Source organism: Athene cunicularia, assembly GCF_003259725.1.
Source record: "Athene cunicularia isolate RWA chromosome 1 unlocalized genomic scaffold, athCun1 chr1_part2, whole genome shotgun sequence".
Classification (NCBI taxonomy): Eukaryota; Metazoa; Chordata; class Aves; order Strigiformes; family Strigidae; genus Athene; species Athene cunicularia.
This window is the reverse complement of record NW_020799092.1, coordinates 28,914,073-28,933,801: the sequence shown is the minus strand read 5'-3', so window position 1 is coordinate 28,933,801 and position 19,729 is coordinate 28,914,073. Positions and strand designations below refer to the sequence as shown.

Here is a 19,729-nt window from a genome sequence, read left to right as displayed (position 1 = left end):
TTGCAAACGCATGCTGGAAATAGCTACTATTCTGGGGTTTATGCATAATTTATCTTTCTTTTGAGTGTCATTTAAGATCTAGATGGAAAACTCTAAGTGTCAAACCATGTAGACAACATTCATAATAGAATCCCAACCCATGACACCTGCAGGTATCTCTGCTACAAATAACCTTCTGTAACAGATATTCATTAAATACAGTATTTGTTTTACAACTTCAAGCCATGCTGACAACATAGACAGATTACTACAACATGGAAAGAGTTTTCATTCAGTCAACTGGTGACTAAATCTATGTCATAATTTAAGTATTAATTGATAAATCCAAGCATACAAAAAGGTGCTTAACTACATAGCATTTAAATAAAAAAATACTGCATCTTTCAGACATTGCTAAGAACCAATAGAAAATTAACTATCTTTAAAATTCAAGTTGGAAGTTACTGAAGGTCACTTAAAATAACTGATTAAACAAAAGTGAGCGTAAGCCACATACCTAGGGTAGGATGAGGCACAAGCATAGAAAATGCAAAAATGTTTTGGAGTCACAATAATAGACCATGTGGGAAGAAAAAGCTTAAAAGTTTTTTCCTATCATACTATTTTTTCCACCTAACCCCTTTCCTTTGCATTGTGCACGTTGTGAAAACAATGACAAATTATTAGTTCTAACTTCTGTCTTTAAATCACCATGATTTCAGTGTCAAGCTCTCGCCTCTCATTAAAATATATACAGTCTATACATCATTCAGTTCCCTCTCGCTTTAAATATACTGTACAAGCCTACAGAGCTTCTGTAACACTTCTGTGTGAGCTTTGTCCTTTGTCACTGGATTGGTTCTACATAGTTCGCTGGGTATAAACCGACTTGTCCATTGTCCAGGCGTCCTTTGCACCAACCCTGCTCATCTTCATTCTCCATTTTAGTTAACTCATCCCCTGATAAAAGAAGGGACACTGTTAGCAAGCTGTATCCTTTTAGGTAACACCAGGAAGACAAAAAGACAGTTACCTACACAACCCCTTTTCTTCCCCCATCCACCCCAGGCCCCAGCAGAATCTCTCCCTTCTTTGCTCTTCATGCTTTTGATACAAAGAACACCACTTGCAGGTTTACATATGGGATGAAAGGGCCCAATGTCAAGAAAACAGGAAGCAGCAAACTACTCCAAAATGAAAATATTACACTGATTGCATTTCAAAAAGGTCATAGCATTTTTAAAGCAGAGTGAAGAATGCAAACTTCTGAAGATAAACACAGTGTTACTTCACTGTAATATCACAGACTCCCTTACACCCACAGGGAGTGATCAAAGGCAGCTGTGGATAGTACCACAAGCTCCAACAAGCAGAATAAACCTACATTTATGGCCCTCAGCAAAACGTCAGTGCAAGTGCAGCAGGCTTACAGTCAGTATATCTCTTCTAAGGGTTTGTGGAAGATAAGGGGGAAAATGCTACAGAAAGTTAAGACATGACTAAAATTCTCTGGAATTATCCTTGCAGCTTTTCAGTACACCACTGCTGGGCTGTGACACAGGAAGATTGGGAGGAATCCCCCACCTCGCACTTTGTTACACGTCTCTCTCCTTTCCTCATCTTCTTAAGAAACATAAGGGCTGGGATTTAACTTCCCCTTTCACTGCTCTGGTTCTATGTTGTCAGAAGCTGATGTACAGTTGTAGCTCCAGAGAAACTAACTCCGAATTTGCTCCCTAACTTACAGAGCAAAAGCTGACACCGACTATTTGTTCAGACACTTATGAACTGTAACACCAGCTCACTGTGACTCTCATGCACACCTCATCTTCTACACTCGCAGGAAACACTTTGGCATTAGAGTCCACTGACTCTGAGATGCTGCAAATGAGCGTCCACCTCAGCCAGGCAGAGAAAAGACACACCAAGTAACAATTACCTCACGTGCAACTTATGTGCCACATTATTTCCCCAGATAAAACTGATTTGTGCTTCACCTCAGCAGCAGGAAAAACACGCTGAAGATATTAACCACTTCACATGGTCCCAGATGGTCATAAACAGGCAGGCTTGGCATCGTTCAGGGGAACGTGCACTGCCTAGGGACCATAAATGCTCGGGCAGAAATGGACAAGCTTCGTATTAAATCTACACAAGACACCCACCTTCTACAGCTCCTCCCTTAGATAAGAACGGTTAAAGCCTCATCTCCCCTCGTTTGTGAGCTTACCAGATTACAAATAAAAGAACACTATGAACAAGTGTTTGGCACTGCAGACTGTGCTTGGCTTATGGAGACATCTTACAATTTTTTCCACCATTTCTAGTGCTGTGGAATGTGAGGGTGCATGATCCCAACCCTCCCTGCCACTTCTATGGAGTGTATTTTAATAAAGAGTGAAAACAACGACTATTGAAGCCACACTGCATTAGCTGTAAGCCCCAAAGCAGACACACTTGTATGAACAGCTAGGACCTGGAAACTCAGTGATCTTAGAGATCTACGAAAATATTGCCACTGCCGTGTCCTCTGCACAACAGTTACACAAACCAGTCTGACAGCTGGGGTAAAGGCAGCATAGCAACAACACGTCTGGACAACACTGCACAGTCCACATGTACTGCAGGTGTTTGCTCCCAGCCCCGGCACAGAGGCAGGGGGTGAGATGTATGGTAGGTGGTTACATCCCATCCTGTTACATGACCATAAAACTTCTCATAAGATAGGAATAGGCAGAGTTATTCCTCCTCTTTGGAAGCCTCCCGCAGTTGTTTGCCAAGAAAAAAAAACCCACAGCAGATGTAGAAAGTATTCCACTAATAAAAAGGAATTTCGTGTACTGAAGTGCACTTAATGGACACTGCAGAGCATTTATTCTACAGAACGTACCTAGGAGTGATCACAAAGCTTTGTAGGCAAATTCCTCGAAGAGCCAAGGAAATCCCACCTGAGAATGTCTGTGTACATTTAAACTGATCCCTAAATGTGTTAATCCTCTAATGACAGCTGCTGAGGAGCCTAGGTGCAGTCTGCATGGGAGCAAGCACATTTAAATTGGCTCCTGCATGACCTGGTGGATTTCTTCCTTAGTGTTTTGTATGTTCAGTGTAAACTTCATCACACTAATACTTCTGCCTAAAAATTAAGTTTGACTGCAGGCATTCTATAATTCAGCTTCTGTAAGGGGATCAACCCTTTCCTGTGCACGACACAACCGTGTAGTTTGGTGTTACAACACACTCTCATGCTCTTCCTTCAAAGGTATTAAGCTATTTTTAAGCTAAGCCTACATATGTCTCTGTTCATACTTCCTGTAGTTTATTTCTACAGACCTCATACTGAGAACCACTTGGTTCCAACAGATGAATGCAGGTCCCAGGGCTGGTGTTCCAGCACAGGACAGCCAACTCTGTATTTGACCCTCACAGCAGCACAGGACAGCCAACTCTGTATTTGACCCTCACACCTGTGTATATCAGCATTGTGTAGTTCTGCCGCTGACAGGCTGGTTCTGTAAACCCTGGGAATGCCAGCCCCTTGCTCCACAGGCACTACCCAGATGTATTTCAAGAGGATTAGTGTACCCCATCCCCTGCTGGGACACAAGGAGCCGTTAGAGTCTGCAGAGTGGAGACTAACTGCAGTCCCTGTGCATTCCAGAGACAGCCCCAGGTGGGGTGTTCCTGCCGTCCCCTGCCAGTCACCCTCAGCCCTGACACCCTCGGAGACCAATGGCAGCGGGTGTAGCAGCAGCACACGTACAAACCCCCACTGACAGGAGAAGTGAAGCATTCCCAAGCTTCCAACACTGGAACCCTGCTCCCCCTCCTCAGCTCAGTCGCTCGTTACAGGAGAAGGGGCCAGCGAGAAGCAGGCGGGAGGAGATGAGGTCAGCAGCCCAGCTTGCCTCATTTCACAGACTGAGGTGCCCTTTGCTTTTGCTAAACCGCTCTGGAGCTGAAGCTTAGTCAGCTTTTCCGCACGCAGTTCTGAGCGAGCCAGGAGAAAACTGGCTGCAGTCAGAGCTCCGAAAGCCGGGCAGGGTGCAGAATTCCCCTCCATCACCAGAGGGTGCTGCCTGCGGGCTGGCCAGGTGATGGAACCCTGGCCCGGCCACTTCGCAGGCTGGGCAGGACGCCCGGGGCCGCCCCGCACACACCGGCCATGGAACCAGCCCAGACACAGCCGAGGCAGCAGCACCCGCGGCACAGGCAGCTCCGGCCCCGTGCCCCTACTCCGTTCTCAACTTCTGTTGTAGGGAGGGAAAACGTAAAAGAAGGAAAAAGCAGCTCAAGGGAAATACAACATCCTGAGGAGGGAGATGTACGGTCAGTGTACTGCAGTATAACGTAAGATGAAAAACCAGGTAAAGACAGTCAGTGTGTTCAACATACACCGAAGGAGGATAGAGGGAGAGAGAAGGAAGTTACCTGTCCATGGGTAAGCTTCCAACCCTAAAAAGTGAGCACTGTAGGAAATTGGAGGCCAAAGAGGGATGCTTCCAGTTTAAACAGAAAAACTATCAGCCAACTAGATATTGTTTTAAGCCGCTGTAGTCTCTTCCTCACCAACTTTATAGGGTTGGCATTTCTAGATGGCTAAAAGCAGCAACTGCTACTGTCACTGAGAAGAGCAGGAGGTGGGATTATCAATTCCACAGCTCTCTAACACAAGATGGTGAGAAAGGAATATCTCAAAGAGAGGCATCCCAACAGCTTAGAAGCCAGTGCTTCCTAACAGGGAACACTGGGAAGCACTATCAGGAGGGGTGGGGGTTCGATGGGATACTGTAAGTGGAGTTGTACATGCAGAGAAAACAAAAGCTGCAGAGAAAGACTCCTCCCCCCCTTTCTTCTTTTGATAAATATTTTAAGTGAATGCTGCAAACTTACCAGCTTTAAAGCTGAGCTCATCTTGCTCTTGGCCCTCATAGTCATAGAGTGCACGTACTCTCACCTCCATGGCAGGAGAGGTATCTTCATCGAAGGGATTGGTGTCTCCATTGGCATCAGTAGAAGAGAAGGGATTGTTGGACTCTTCATCAGACCAATCTGTAGGGTAGCTTTGGTTTTTTTCATAGCTGCTAACACTGAAAACAATTTTTAAATTATTATTTTCTGATCTTAAAATAGGAGACTATAAATACCACTAAGATATCAGTTGCCCCAATTAAGCTTGAACTTCACTCTAAGGCCCATCTTTGAAACTATTTCTGGTATCTTCTCACCTATCTTTAGCTGACAATGCCTCATTCAAAAAAAAAAAAAAAGCAGCAAGCATTCTTGCAATACATTTACAAAGTTGGAAAAAGGCAGGGGAAAAAAAGATAAAAAGACAACCTCCCCAAACTTCAAAAACTTCTCTATCAAGAAATCTATATAATCCATGGGATTTCTTACTCTAGAAAGGTGAAAGGTGTGCAGGTAGTAGATGAGAGGAGTTAACTGGTTAGGGTAAGACATTTCAATGGCTTTTCAGAACTTTCCTCCCAAATCTCTCTGCACCCCTACAATGGCTTTCCACACTTTTTGTATGTTGCAATCCCCTAATAAAGAAACTTCATTATACTGCAACAACTCGATCATTTAAAGAAGAGTTCACTGTTGAGCATGCACATGCCATTTAGGAGTGTCATGACATCCCTGTGTGCATACTGAAGCAACAGGCAGCTGTTGGAGAAGGTCCTAAATAAAAAGAAAGCAACTGTAAAGCAGATTTATTCAGCGAGAATACACAGAGCACTAAAGCTCCAGAACCCGTTTCACTAGAAAAAACCCACCAGTTTTAACACTTTATAGGACTGGTAAAGGAATGAAAAAAGCAACAGCAGTTCTGTTAGCAACTGCCAATAACCCCAGGAGTTTCAAACCAAAGATCAAGGCAACAGATATGGCCTCTGTTAGGAAAGACAAGTCAGGTTACAGAGTTGCTTGTACAACCGCTGGGAAGGGTTCATGCACTGACCGGCGCATGTTACAGAAACCAAAACCAGAGAGCCCTGGATAGAGAAAGTGCAAGTGTGAAAACAATTAAAAAACAACATTTCACCAACTTTTTGATCTTATTGTCCTCCTTTTCACTGACAGTACTCCCAGTATCTTCTTCATCTTCAAAGGGATTGTAACTTGATTGTACTGACTGCACTGTGTTACTCTGGACACTAAGACTGCTAATTTGGAAAAGAAAGAGCATTATGGTGACCCTATCTGTTTAAGAGTAAAACACTGTCATTGGTGTCCCACAAAGTTTCTTACCAGACCCCTTTTCCAGCAAAAAACAACAACCCCAAACCAACCGAACAAACCCCCAAACATCCAGTGTAGCATAAGACCCAAGAAAGTTCGGAAAGTCTCACATTCCTCCAGAATTAGACTATCCTCCGTGGACCACAATTTCTTTTCCTTACTGCCTGCAATAAAAGTGCGATTTTTCTAGGCAGTTTCATTCCTTTCTAAAGCAGCTGATGTCAACAGTTTTGTATTAATCACATCCAGAATTCTGAAGTGACTAAGCGTTTTGCAATCTAAGATTTCAAAGCATAACTCTGATTTCTAAAGATAGGAAGATAGCAACAGACTAACTACCACATGAGCTACAGAAAGTTCAGTTTCTCAGGGAGTTTGGTTTCTTTTAATTCCCAATGGAAAGAGAACTATAAAATGGAGAGTAATTCCCAAAATATTGTGAGCTGCAGAAACATCACAAAAATTGCTCACAGATAATTAACATTTGGTTGGACAGTGACTTTCTTGTCCTGTAGAGCTTAGTGTACTTGACAGTAACGATCCCTTCCAATTAGTCTTTTTAGGCATAGAAAAAAAATACCTGCTGTGTTTGTTAGGCTGTGACACTTGATCTCCCGTCTGATTGATCCCAGTCAGAGTCACTCCATCAGAAGCCTTCTTCTTTTCTCTTCTGCTGAGTGTGCGATTCAGATCCGCAGACCACTCCTACCAATGAGTGCAGAATGTGACTGAGAATTTGAACAGTTATCACATTTAACTTTCAGACTGTGTTATGGAACACACGTTTCTACATAAAACAGTACAAATAATTATTAAAAATATAAACTACTCTGCTTCAGTTATAGCTCTCATCTAGCTCCCAGCCCAGTAACGCAGAGAGCTATCTGTGCTCCCTGCAAAACCCCAGGGGTACCTGGGCTTCCCTGATCAGTGTCCTGAACACCGTAAAATGACTTGGAACACCAGAGAGCTGGCAGACAACTGGAGAAATCAAAAGAACTGACCAGTGCAACTCTAAAAACTGTATTAAGAGGGCTCCCTGTTTCAAATAATGCTAAGACATCTGGATTTAAGAGGTAAATCTTTCATTTGATTTAAAAACGTATTATAGTCTAAGACAGGCCTTACTTCAGGAAGGATGACCTACAAAGCAGCTCATTTTAAAACTCATTGTATCACATTTCTCCTGTCCCTAAGACTGGAGCCCTCAAGGTACTTCACTCTAGATTTAGTGGAATTTATTGTCCTTAAAAGCCACCCATAAGAGTTAAGGCTCCACACAACTGTTGACAAGAGTGGTGATGGTGTCCGTAATCTTCTCCTTGATGTCTGGAGCCACTCAGATGTTTCAGAAGGCAGATGGAAAGGCAGGATGAGACCTCACAGCAATTTCTACCTATCAAGTCAAATTAAGCTGCAGACTGATACAGAGCAGGAACCAGAGAACTAACTGGATGCAAGTAAATATCCAATGCTGAAACATGTTTCATCTCAGAAGCCTTAAAGATACAAAAAGTCAGGAAATAAATGCTATCTTTTGTATAGCAAACCAAGATAAGTATTTTTAACAGGAACTGAAGATTTTGTGAGTTCCTGTTACTACTAGTTCATACATGTAGCACAGTCAAAGTGATTTCTAGCCAACTTTTCAAATACCTCACTATTTTAACTTTGTACAAATACATACTGGATTTCTGAGTTACCATAGTTTAAAGACTACTGACCTAAGCATATCTGCAGTTTATAATGTAATTTCATATTCATTTGATCATGACCTTTTTTTACTTACATCATCCTTGTAGCATGTAAGTGAGAAAAAAAAATTATTAGAAAAATAGTAGCAACAGTATTTAATCTGTTAGTTATAAGGCTTATAAAAGATGGTAATTTCCCCACACAGAAGTAACTGTAGTTCAGCATTTCAGGCAAAGAAATCCTGCAGTACTGTTACGAGTCTTCTTCCTCAAACCTTCTAATCTGAAGTTACTCAGAATTTCAAGAACAAGTTATATTTTCCATTATGGTTAATAAGGGAACAGTGAACACTCCAGAGTTGATGCTTCCACTCCACTAATCCAATGCCTAGAAATTTTTTAAACTAAACCTACGATTCTGGCCAAACCCATCCCAGTTACAGCTATTTGATACTCATAGTATGATCTGCACGGATACATTTTGGTACTTGTTTCTTGTAGGCTAAGCTAGCAGAATACTCCTTAAACTCCTTTCTTTTGAAGATGTCATTCAGCTATAAAATTACCAACTATTCAAAAGTGGAACTTTAACATAACAGTACTGAAAAAACTAGTTAAAAGTTATAAATACCAATTTTCAGGACCAACTGAAGTGTTTAGTTCAACTTTTTGCTGCCTACACTATAATTACATGCTAACAGCAAGGAGATTCGAACTGAATTCTGACACCAGAGGGGAGAAGTAAAACATAGAATATCACAGACAGGTGTCAGAAGTGTTTCAACTAAACAACAGCTTACTAATGACTTCAGTAATGACTCTAGCTTAAAAAAAAATATCACTACAGAGTTTTCTGTTTTACTCCTTTTCCCTTTAAAGAGCTGCTTGATATAATCACCTCCAAATGTTGGAGGAATGAGGAGAGTCCAATGGAAATCAGAAAAGAAAACTACTATGACTTGTAAAAAAAGAAAAAAAAAATCACTGCTAGAAGCCTGAATTTAAGAGTTATACCAGAAAGGAATATGACAAGAAGCAAAAAGGAAAAAACAGACAAAACAAGTCTGGGTTTTAAGTACTCTGCCTTACCTCAAACTGAGGCCAATTCATTGACATCCCGGGACCCTGATTAGCTCTGAACCACCGCAAGTCTTCAACAGCATCTGCTGTTTTGATGTTCTGTTCCAGTTCATGGTAGATGTTTTTATAACTGCAAAACAAATTTGCCTTCAAATTTAGTATAACATTTCAAAACATGGCAAATCCCCTAGTCAGATTTTTTAAAAAATTACTTCAAAGTTCACAAGTGTTGAAAAAACCTTACAGCAAGACAGACTTTAAGATTGACAGACCTATTAGCTGTCTGTAAAAGCAAGAGTAGTCCAACAAGTAAGTTTACTGAAAATTCACAAAAACATAAAATCCTTATTTGCCAGATTTTAGAATTATGACTCGCATAAGGTAACTTAATTGGCTGTCACTAAGTGTAAGATTCATGTAGGATTGTATTTAAATTACTGAACACCAGTCTCGAAGTTTCTTGAATTTAAAAGTGTGTGTACAAGACAATAGAAACTGTTTGTGATAAATGTGCAACATTCTGTGAAAACTCCTGTCTTAATCCAAGAAGGATCATAAGTCATTATAAAAACAGAAATCTCAAACCTGAAGTAGTATTAAGTGGGTTAAACATTTTCCTGTGCAGGTATAATATCTGCTAACTGCTTTTGGTGTTGTAGGTACTCTGTGATTTTACTAATGGTACCATTTATACAAAATATGAAACACTACAAAAGAGAACCTTACTATTTTTATTATCTCTTAGTCTAATTGTTTTTCATTAAAGTTGAGCTCTCATAACTATGAAGTATTTTACAGAGGTCACACTGCAGATACAACTTCAGTCCCTGCTCCTAGACCATGCACATAACGTATTTGCTCTACAGACTGTGACTACAAATACAATTGTTTTATACCAAAAACCCAATATATAACTTAGAGTACAAAGAGGTCTTAATACAATAGCTGCAGGGCTTACAGTAAGAGAATACAGACCAGCAGTTCTGTGTCAAGCCAGAGAACCTGGGGAAATCCTTCCAGAGTCACACAAAATTTAGAATTAGAATTCATTAATGCTACTTTGTCAGTCATATTTTCTCAACATATACTCCCAAATTTGTCAATTACTGTATAGTACTGACTGCTTTAGCATGTACGCAGCGTGGGGTTTTTCTCCTCGGTGTTTCTTTGGAGGTATTTAAGCAATAGGAAGGCATGTATTTTGAGAAAGGGATTAACTACTTTTGAATGACTCACTAGTCGTCAGTTAAGGCAGTGAGAAACTGGAGGTCTATCTGTAGAAAACAGGCAGGGCTGTTTTCTGGACCGCTCTTCGGCATTAGTAATCTTGAGAAAGTTAAAAATCAGACTTCCTGTAGGGGGTTTATTCTACACTTTTTATCTCTGTGTATTAGAAAAAGCAGAGATAAACAGCGACAGTTGCTTTATCCCTAGTTTTATCCTAATAGTTGTTTCCTTTATTTGCACTTTATTAACATATCATAAGACACTAATTCTGGACCTCCTAAGTATCTTAAAAGGAAATGATTGCTTCTCCTCCACTTGGTCATCTTCTGTAGCCTTCCCCCAACCTTGTCCTTTAAGTCAACTCATTTATTTCTGTTCTGTAGGTGTTTTTCGACCCGATTTAACTGAATTCAAAGGGACAGCAATCCTAATAATCTACTTGGAGTAAAAAGAGCCTCCCACAGCAGTTCCATAAGAACTCTGAAGCAATGCAAAATTATAAAGATGCTAAAATAAGTGATCTTGCCCTTACCTGTTGCTTGCTGTTGCCCCTGTGTCACCCCCTTTGCTTATGGCAGCACTGGCATTCAGGGTTAAAACCAAACTAGATTCTTCTTGCCCTAGGTTACCCTGACCAGCTCCTCCGACTGCCATCAGAGTGCTGTCACTGGCAGAAGAGGGACAGAAGCGAGCAGCCAGCCAGGAGCACACTTGTCTCCTTTTAGCTGAGGTGCCCAGGGCACACATGGAACGCTGCTGTTCCAAGTGGGATGTGAAAAGCCACTAGTGTTACAGCAGCTGCTACAAGTATCCAGTGTCCGCCTTCTCAAATCAGAACAAACCCATTCTAAACCGCTGTCTTGCTGACATACTGGCGTAGCCTAGAACCAAAATGGCCTGTAGCCGTTGATGACGTGCCACAGCCTGACCAAATAAACTGTATGAGCTCTGCTCTGAGCTCCCGAGCAGCAGCTTACGTTTATTGGAATGTAGTCAGGAGGGTCCAGGGAGAGAGAAAAAGACATGCTTTATAGATACTGCAGTATAAAAAGCAGACCAAGATGGACAAGACTTCAGCAACAGTCAACCAATGGATCATTAACATTCATCCCTTAGTTTAGGTAATTCCTTTAGACTAAGCTCTCATATTTTAACAATAGATGTGTTTATGCTACAGAGTTCATGCTGTCTTACACTAATAAATTCTAGCCTGTTCTCCAATAAACATGCAAGACACACAATATACCAAACCCCTCCCTTCCCCAGTCTTTGCTCCAGCGTTTTTAAGCTCTGAATCCTTTCTAATTGGCACACACTTGATTATAAAAATACAACGAGAATGAGGGTTTCTTGGTTCATTTAACACTGTTAAATAAAACTAGCAAATGTTAGGGATAGATGTTAATCTCACTTTAGACAAAACAAAGAATTAAGCTCTTTCACTTACACTTTAAACAAACTGAAGCAACACATTAGAAACAAATCAGATTCCAAATCCTGATCTACTTGAAGTATAGATTACTTTCCACTGAAAAGTATTAGCATTAATTTTGAAGTCTTACACAGTTTTACCTTGCAACATTAGACAAGTCAAGGTGTTTTTGAACTTCCAGTAACACTTCTCGAAAGAAACGTAAGCGTTTTTCCTCAAACTGCTGACATTGTTCAAATACCTGCTCCATGTTCTCCATATACTGAGGAGTGGCATTATCTAATTCTTTCAGTGATTTTTCATACTTTTCTTTTGTCTGGGGGTGGAAAAACAAACAATTAGCAATATATTTTATTACTACCCTAGATAACAGACTCATCAATGTAGTAAGATTTGGACCCGAAGTTCCCGAACTGCCTTCTCTTTTCCTGACCGCAGTACCTACGTCGGGTCACAAGGAGAGTTAGAGCAGAACTGCAGAGCAGTTACAAGAAACTTCGAAGCCTCTTCTTTGCCTTTTTAACAGAAACCATGAGAAACGTTAACATAATACTAAAAGATAAAAATCAAAGGAGCCACAGAGTAAATCAGAGCAGACAGCCTTTCTAGTTACAGGTCCTGCATAAAGACCTCAGAACAATTTCCAAGTGTTGGCTTTTCCCCTTCAGTAATCTACGCAATCCACTGTGAGTTATGACCAAAAAAGCCAAACACTGTATACATCTATCCCCATGCACACAAGCTGCATATGCTGTGAGCCTGGAGAACAGAGAGAACCTCAGACTCTACACTAATTTACAGAAGTAATCCAGAGGCAGAAATTAAAAGATCCACGCGATGCAACACCAGCCTTCCAGAGCACAGAACAGCGTTCTCAGAGGGAACAGATGTCTTCCAAGTCAGTCACACAAGAAAAGCCTTTTGAGCAGCCCGCTAGAGGGAAACCAAACTGGGCAACAGAATGGCATTTCCATATTAACTTTTATTTAAATGGATTGTTTCAGGTTACTTTCTTAAAAAATAAATTCTGCCGCCAAGAATGACTACAAGGTTAGGTGCTGTCAGCAGGCTTTAAGCATCTTGCTCACAGCCTCTCAAGTGAAACAACTCAACTCTCACTGCTAAAGGAGTACAACTCTGCCCCAGAAGTCTGCTGTGTTCCCTGCTGGAAAGTACTTACGTGAAGTAGAGGCAATACCTCATCCCTTCTTCACGGGAGAACCTGGTAATGAGTCTGCTTTGGACAGAGCTCTAGGCTTTGCTGTAGGACCACCACTGAAAGCCCACAGCACATTAAGGAAGAAAAAAGTTTAAATATGCACAAGCCAGAGGTTAAAACTACTGCACATTAACAGTGCTCCCATACAGTGTACCTTCAGCACATCTTGTTTGCTTCTCTCCACTTTGTCTTGTAATTTCTTAAGCTGTTCAGGATTTAGTGCTGGATCAGCTTTGCTGTTTGTTTCTCTAGATATAGCCAGTTTCTCCTCTTTGCAGGCCGCATGGTATGCTTTCTTTGCAGCTTCCACCTACAAAGCAGATTTAAATCTTTGCATCTGGGACAGTTTATACAACAACCATGAACTGAATTGTTTAGCCTTATAATCATGTTGCAACGAAGAAAGTGTCAAGTTGTTTCAGGATGTTCCTTTTTAAAATTTTTTTTCTCTCTCTCATTTGGGCCAAGGAATGAGCAATATGTAAGAGCCAAAGTAAGGAAATTACTGTAGTACTTATGAATCAGCACTGTCTCACCATACAAGAAATGTCACTCATACAGCTCAGAGAAGTGTGGAACAGACTCAAGAAAAGGTTTACAGAAAGTGCCCAATAGAACATTTTAATCTCATGCCCATGTTCTCCTGCTCCCCTTCTACAAGCCTGTTATTTAAGAATAACATTGCATGACAAGGAAAAAAACCATAAACACTTTTCCCCCCACTCATTTCTTTGAGCAGTTTGTGACTTTCAAATGCATGAAATCAGATATTGTTAAAATGATAGCTTAAATTCCAGTTTTTCCAGATTTTCACTGAAGTCATCAAGATTAGCAGACACGAAGAGAAAAACACTTATTTTCAGAAGAGGACAGAAAGCAAGAGATCTTTTTGAGAAAGGAGGGTCCAGCAGAGAGAATAGGGAGTCTACTCCCTTATAGAGATTTGAGACATTAATATACTGTAACACAGGATATCTAATACATAATCTACTGCTGTACCTCTTTCAGCTTTTTTGCCCAGGGTTTCTGAGCTTTCCTAAATCCATCTTCTGCTTCTTTGGTTTCCTTAAATCCTCCCATCATTTGCTTATGAAAGGCTTCCTTCTGCCAGTTCTTGATTTTTTCAAAGTCTTCATTCATCAGTGAACCTTTCACTTCTAGATGTAGTTCACTCACTTTTTCAGCTTCTGACATAAAAGCACACCAAGCCCTTTCTACTGTTCCATACTGTGGGCCTAAACACAACAGAAAGTGTCATTCTCAGTAACCATCACCCACGTGGAACTTATATTCCCAAGAAACTACCTGAAGCTATTGATTTTATGCACTTGTAAACAGTAATATTAATGCAAAACTAGAAAAGGGAATTATTTTCAGATAGATTTAGAATATTGCAAGTTTTTACACCAGAGGAATTAATACTCATTTTGTCTGGCCTCCTCCTCCCTGTGCCCTGACTCAGGATTCCACCTGTTAGCTCCCCCTTGGACGGCCTTCAGCTGCTCAACACCCCTTTGGGATAACCAGGAAGGGACAAACTATTTCAGAGCATGATGGTATCAGATGAGCCTTCCATCAGAGCAGTGCCTAGCTCTTGTTATCAGCCTTTCCCCCACAACCACTGCCCCTTAGTATTCAGACACTTTTCACACTGTTCTGTACCATCAGTAACCTACAAACAGCCAGTTCTCTAGAACTGAATCTGCTTGGATACCTCCACACCAGAGGCAAGATTCATCTGCTTCTGTAAGAAACAAGCAAACTAGCAAAGGAGCAGGGCTTTCTTTTTAATCATGACAGCTTGATCACATTACATTACTGAGCCTTTTGCAAAGACTTCACTAAAGGCTAAAAAGTACAAAATTTCTACTTTGTACTTACCAAAACAGATAAAAAGAAATAATTCTTTCCATTCAAGAAAGTTTTCATCAGAAAAATCAGAAATTAAGAAAGTTTAAAATCAGAATGTATTACCTTTTTCCACAAGCTGTTTCCACCTTTTGGCCCATTCTGTAAGCTGCTGAGCATAAACCTTCTCTATTCGGGCCCGTTCATGAATGCAGTTCATGAGATCATTGCAAAGTCTGTGACCATCATCAATTCGTTTTACTGTCCGCTTGTAATTTCCAACCTACAAAGAAAGAAATACTTAACAATTGCTGCTTGAAAGCTCCAAACCCAAGATAAATCTCTGATTAACACAAATACTGTTTCCTAGGAGCAAGATAATCTACTAGTAGGAATTAATCAATTATAGCATATTTTTCAACTAATCTTAAAACCGAACTGCAATAACACCACAAAGGCCACAAGTTCTCCTGTAAAATAGTTATTAAAAGTGAAAGCTTTATTATATTTTATTAGTCCTGCAATATAATTACAGGCAGTTGTCACAATTGTTCTGCATTATTATTTCTTGATACTGTTTTAGATAATCAAGGCATTTAACACAAACACAGTTTTTTCCTCTTCCATGATTATTAAGTACCTAATGCCTTAATTTTATGCTGTGTTTAATCTTTCAGGATTAATAAAACTGCAAAGACATGCAAAGGAGTATTGCGACATCTCCATCGAGCACAGTGATAGTTTTTGTTAGAGAACACAGCATGGAGCAAGCAGAATCGCTAGAGAGCGGCTGTGCCTCCCCGGGACAAACCGCAGGGCACCTACACCAGGAGCAGACGGCAGAACTTAACCTGGGAAGATACCGACAGCAGTGACATGGAGTTCCCATACCTAGAACTAACTCGGGAATTCTACAGAAAAGAACCACAAATACTCAGTGTACAAGCTACACAAAGATGAGGATATGGAGAAAGATGCACATTATATCATGAAATTCCATTAAATAATTAACAATCCCCTTTCATTTTTGGGTACACATCAACAGGGAATCACCAGTCTAGATGACTGAAGGGGGCAGGGGGAAGCCCGATACTGCTCCCACAGTAATATTTCCACTGATTCCAAGGTCACTCTGGTTGGCTTTTGTAAACATTAAACACCACGTAAGAACTCAGTTAACAGAATTTGCACGGCCTATTAAATATCACACTCAGTTTCTTATTTGCCTGAACCACCTGACTGAAAAATAAAGATTAGCAGTAAGGCAGTAGATTAAACATTCAAATACTTAAAGCATGTTTGTAATTTTTACATTTGAATCCTACCCAATTCACATCTCGAACACAGGAAACTATCCAACTTTTAGGTTCACATTTACTCAGAACTTGTCAGCAGATGTACATACAGGCCATCTGCTTGAGAAAAAAAACTCCTCCATGTATGTAGGGAAATACTCTTAGAAGGGGAAAAACAGACATTAAGTGCTGGAACAGTAAGTGTCTATGCTGATAAATACAGACCTATGTTGGGACGCATCAAAGCTGGCAGAAAAAAATCTAAACCAGTGATGTTCCTCAGGGGTCGGGACCAGTTGAACATCTTTGCTGGGGACAGGGACAGTGGGTCGAGGCCCCCTCAGCACGTTCCCCCCGACAGCGAGCTGTGTGTGGGGGCACAGGCCGGGGGAAGGACCCAGCCAGAGGGACCTGGGCAGGCTGGAGAGGGGGGACGGGCCGACCTCAGGGGGTGCAACAAGGCCAAGGGCAAGGTCCTGCCCATGGGCCGGGGCAACCCCAGCACAAACCCAGGCTGGGCCAGGAGGGGACAGGGACAGGACCAGGGGCAACGGTTTAAACTGACAGAGGGCAGATTTAGATGAGACCTAAGGCAGAAATTCTCCCCTGTGAGGGGGGTGAGGCCCTGGCACAGGCTGTCCAGAGAAGCTGTGGCTGCCCCCTCCCTGGAAGGGTTCAAGGCCGGGTTGGATGGGGCTTTGGGCAGCCTGGGCTGGTGGAAGGTGGCCCTGCCCAGGGCAGGGGGTGGGATGGATGGGCTTTAAGGTCCCTTCCAACCTAAACCAGTCTGGGATTCTATGAGTAACTGGACAAAACCAATTCCTTTAGGCAGTACCGTCAAAGCAATCATTTGGACACATCCTTGCTTTTGGACTAGATCCATTTCAATAGGTCAAAGAAATGTAGATAGCATCTAAGAAAAGCATTAGTTAGCAGTCACTGATTCGTCTAAATAATGTAAAGAAAAAGTGCATGCAGAACTCCTGCTTTTAAACATATGTCACAGTATAATTGAAGATAAGAAGCTATCAACATAAATGAAGAAGCTGACACCAAAAATCAAGATAGTCAATGTATCCACGTCAAAACAGACTTCATCAATTAATAAGTATGAAAAAAGCCTCTCATTTTCAGCAGAAATAGAAAAGTAGACAGTTTCAAGCTAACACTGTACACTAACAAATATACATATGTAATCAAAGCATTAAGAAAACTGAATACCTCAAATACTTTCTAAAGCCTTTGTTACGGAAGGGCAAATCATTCATCTGCTCAAACTTACTGCAGCTGTAGGTCCACAGCCAAGCTGACTGTTAAAACAGGTTATGCTACTCTGGCCCAACTACCGAGACCCTGTATTAGCATCAATTTGTGTCTCCAGTTGTGTGCCCAGGGATTTGTGCGTCTAGCATGGGCATTTCCTTTCATAAATTTTCACTATTAAATTAGCATTTTAAATGCTAATATTGGATGGGAGCTGGCTAGCTCATGGGATTTTTAATGCTTTCAATTTGTGTTGTCTGAGAAAATTCTAACTCCACAGTAATATCTAGCAGTTGTCAAATCTCAGATAGAGAACGGAATTTAGCCGACTTATGTGGTCTGCTCACTATTATGCACAAGGCCACCTCTAAAGAGCTGCATGCAGACCACAGAAATAGCATCATAGAACTGGTATAAAGAAGAACCAGGCCTACAATACTATAAAATAACCAACCTGTATTCCAAAGAAAGCCTTTTATACCAGTATTTTCAAACCAAAAAAGAATTCACTTGATTTATGAGTTTAAAGTATGTTATACATCACATTTGAATTTCACGTCCTATGAGGAATGCTTGAATTTTGGAAATACAGGATTTTTCTGTACTTCATCACACAGAGAATAAACGATACACTTGGCATTTAACATTTTAAAAACCTAGCGGGTTATTTAAAAAATTGCATTTTAAGTTATGGACACTGCCATGCCAAATTTTTCCGAGAAGTGGGATGTGCAGCCACTGTGGGAGGCAGACTGGGAGGTACCAGAGCACACAAGGTATTTAGACCACAAAGCCAGGTAAAGGAAAAGAGCTCTAGCCTTTATGCAGCCAAGGAAGTACTAGGCTAACTGTAGATAAGCTACAACAATTAAAGCCCTGTAAGCACACTAAAGACACCCTGAATTCTGGAGAACAACAACATAACTTAATACATTGCTTTATTCAAGACTATTTTCTCCCATTCCCGAGGTTGACTGCACACATTCTGCTTGACCTCCCCCTTCCCCTTCCCAAGAAGTATTTGAGCTAAAACAAAAACGACAAATTCTTTTATTTGTAGCAACTGACCAGAAAAAAAAAGAAAAATCCTGTGTGTGTGTTTCTGTCAGAGCCACATTTACACAATGATTGCAATGTGCAGATGTCACCAGCAGTGTTCGGTACCCGACCATATGATTTTCTAGTTAAACCAACTCCCTGATCGTCCTGAGCACTGGGCGGTTTTCTGACAGCAGACGAAGACATGAAGCTATGAGTCCCCTTGTCCTACAAATGAAATGTTTGTTTTGGGAAGGTAAATTGTAAGATTAGAAACTTTTAGAGTTTCAAGGAGAATGAGAGCTATTTAAAAACTGTATCCTGCTTTCATTTTAGCAAGAGACATTACATGATACCAAATGCAGTTGCTGTTTACCCTGAGCTGCCAGAAAGACTTCAAAAGGAAACAATCCCAAGAGTTTATTTCTTCAAAATACTACAATGGTCACTTTCTTGATGCAATCAGTGGATTCTGTGAAAATTGCGACTCACAGCTTTGTGTCATCCCCCTCAAGTTGAGTTAGCCACCAGTTTCCCCTTTTTCCACTGGAAAAAAATACTGAGCTTTGCTACTAACAAGCCACAGCTGATCCTATTTGGCCCCATTTATCTCTTACAGGTATTACAGATGCCTTCAGATCTCCATTTTGATTAGTCAAGAAAATGTTCCTTTCCTCTCATGCATGAGCACAGCAATGTCACCTCAAATCCCCTGTCAAATCTAAGATTCAGGGAATCTGTAAAAATCAGAGAAAAGCCCCTCAAGTGCCCTGGGATGAGGCGTTTGGTATTGCAGAGTTAGCAGCAGTCACTCCCTGTGACCACCAGTGTACTAACGCAGCCAAGCACTGGCACTCCTAGGATCTTTAGTGGGAATATTTAAGAGCTTACACCCTCATTATTTTACAATTTCACAGCACTAAACACAAAGGGAGAATCTTAAATTATCTAGGCTACTTTACCTCAACTAATCAGACTTTTTTTTTTAGCATATTCTTAGGATAAGAGCCAATCAGGAGCTAAACACACTTAGCAGGTTTTTCTGGTACACTGAATGAAAAATAAGGGTATTTTAATCTGTTAGCAGCCCAGAAGGTGGCAAACGCTCAGCTATTGCTAAACTCCAGTCAGTTAATTCTAGTATATCATGACAATTGCCATAACCACAAATATTTCAGGAGTTTTAAATGCCTGAAGTAAGATTTGACATTAACTTTCTCCAAGCTTGCCGAGCTTATTCATAACTGGTCAGCCTTTATGAACTGGAACCATCTGAAAGTCAGTCACCATAGCACACAACAAGGGGTTTTTATAGGCAAATATTCATAGGCAGAGAACACAACAGAGCTTTGAAGGCTCATAGTCAAACCAATGCATACGGATGGCCAGCATGGGGACACACTATTTC

At 41.0% G+C, this 19,729-nt stretch overlaps 1 protein-coding gene across 4 annotated transcripts in view; it reads right to left on the bottom strand.

Moving 5' to 3' along the window:
* Position 1: 1 nt before the first annotated feature.
* Positions 2-19,729, bottom strand: part of PACSIN2 (protein kinase C and casein kinase substrate in neurons 2) — a 32,267-nt gene continuing 12,539 nt past the window's right edge. The window contains exons 3-12 of one of the 4 annotated variants that reach the window (XM_026864900.1): positions 14,852-15,008; positions 13,877-14,112; positions 13,032-13,187; positions 11,799-11,974; positions 9,009-9,129; positions 8,015-8,020; positions 6,806-6,930; positions 6,033-6,149; positions 4,873-5,069; positions 2-939 (exon numbers count right to left, since the gene is read on the bottom strand). In XM_026864900.1, the coding sequence (XP_026720701.1) occupies positions 827-939; positions 4,873-5,069; positions 6,033-6,149; positions 6,806-6,930; positions 8,015-8,020; positions 9,009-9,129; positions 11,799-11,974; positions 13,032-13,187; positions 13,877-14,112; positions 14,852-15,008 (1,404 nt within the window). In that variant the 3' untranslated portion in view covers positions 2-826. The remainder of the gene's footprint in view (positions 940-4,872; positions 5,070-6,032; positions 6,150-6,805; positions 6,931-8,014; positions 8,021-9,008; positions 9,130-11,798; positions 11,975-13,031; positions 13,188-13,876; positions 14,113-14,851; positions 15,009-19,729) is intronic. The other 3 variants (XM_026864908.1, XM_026864914.1, XM_026864922.1) reach the window with 3 other exon arrangements.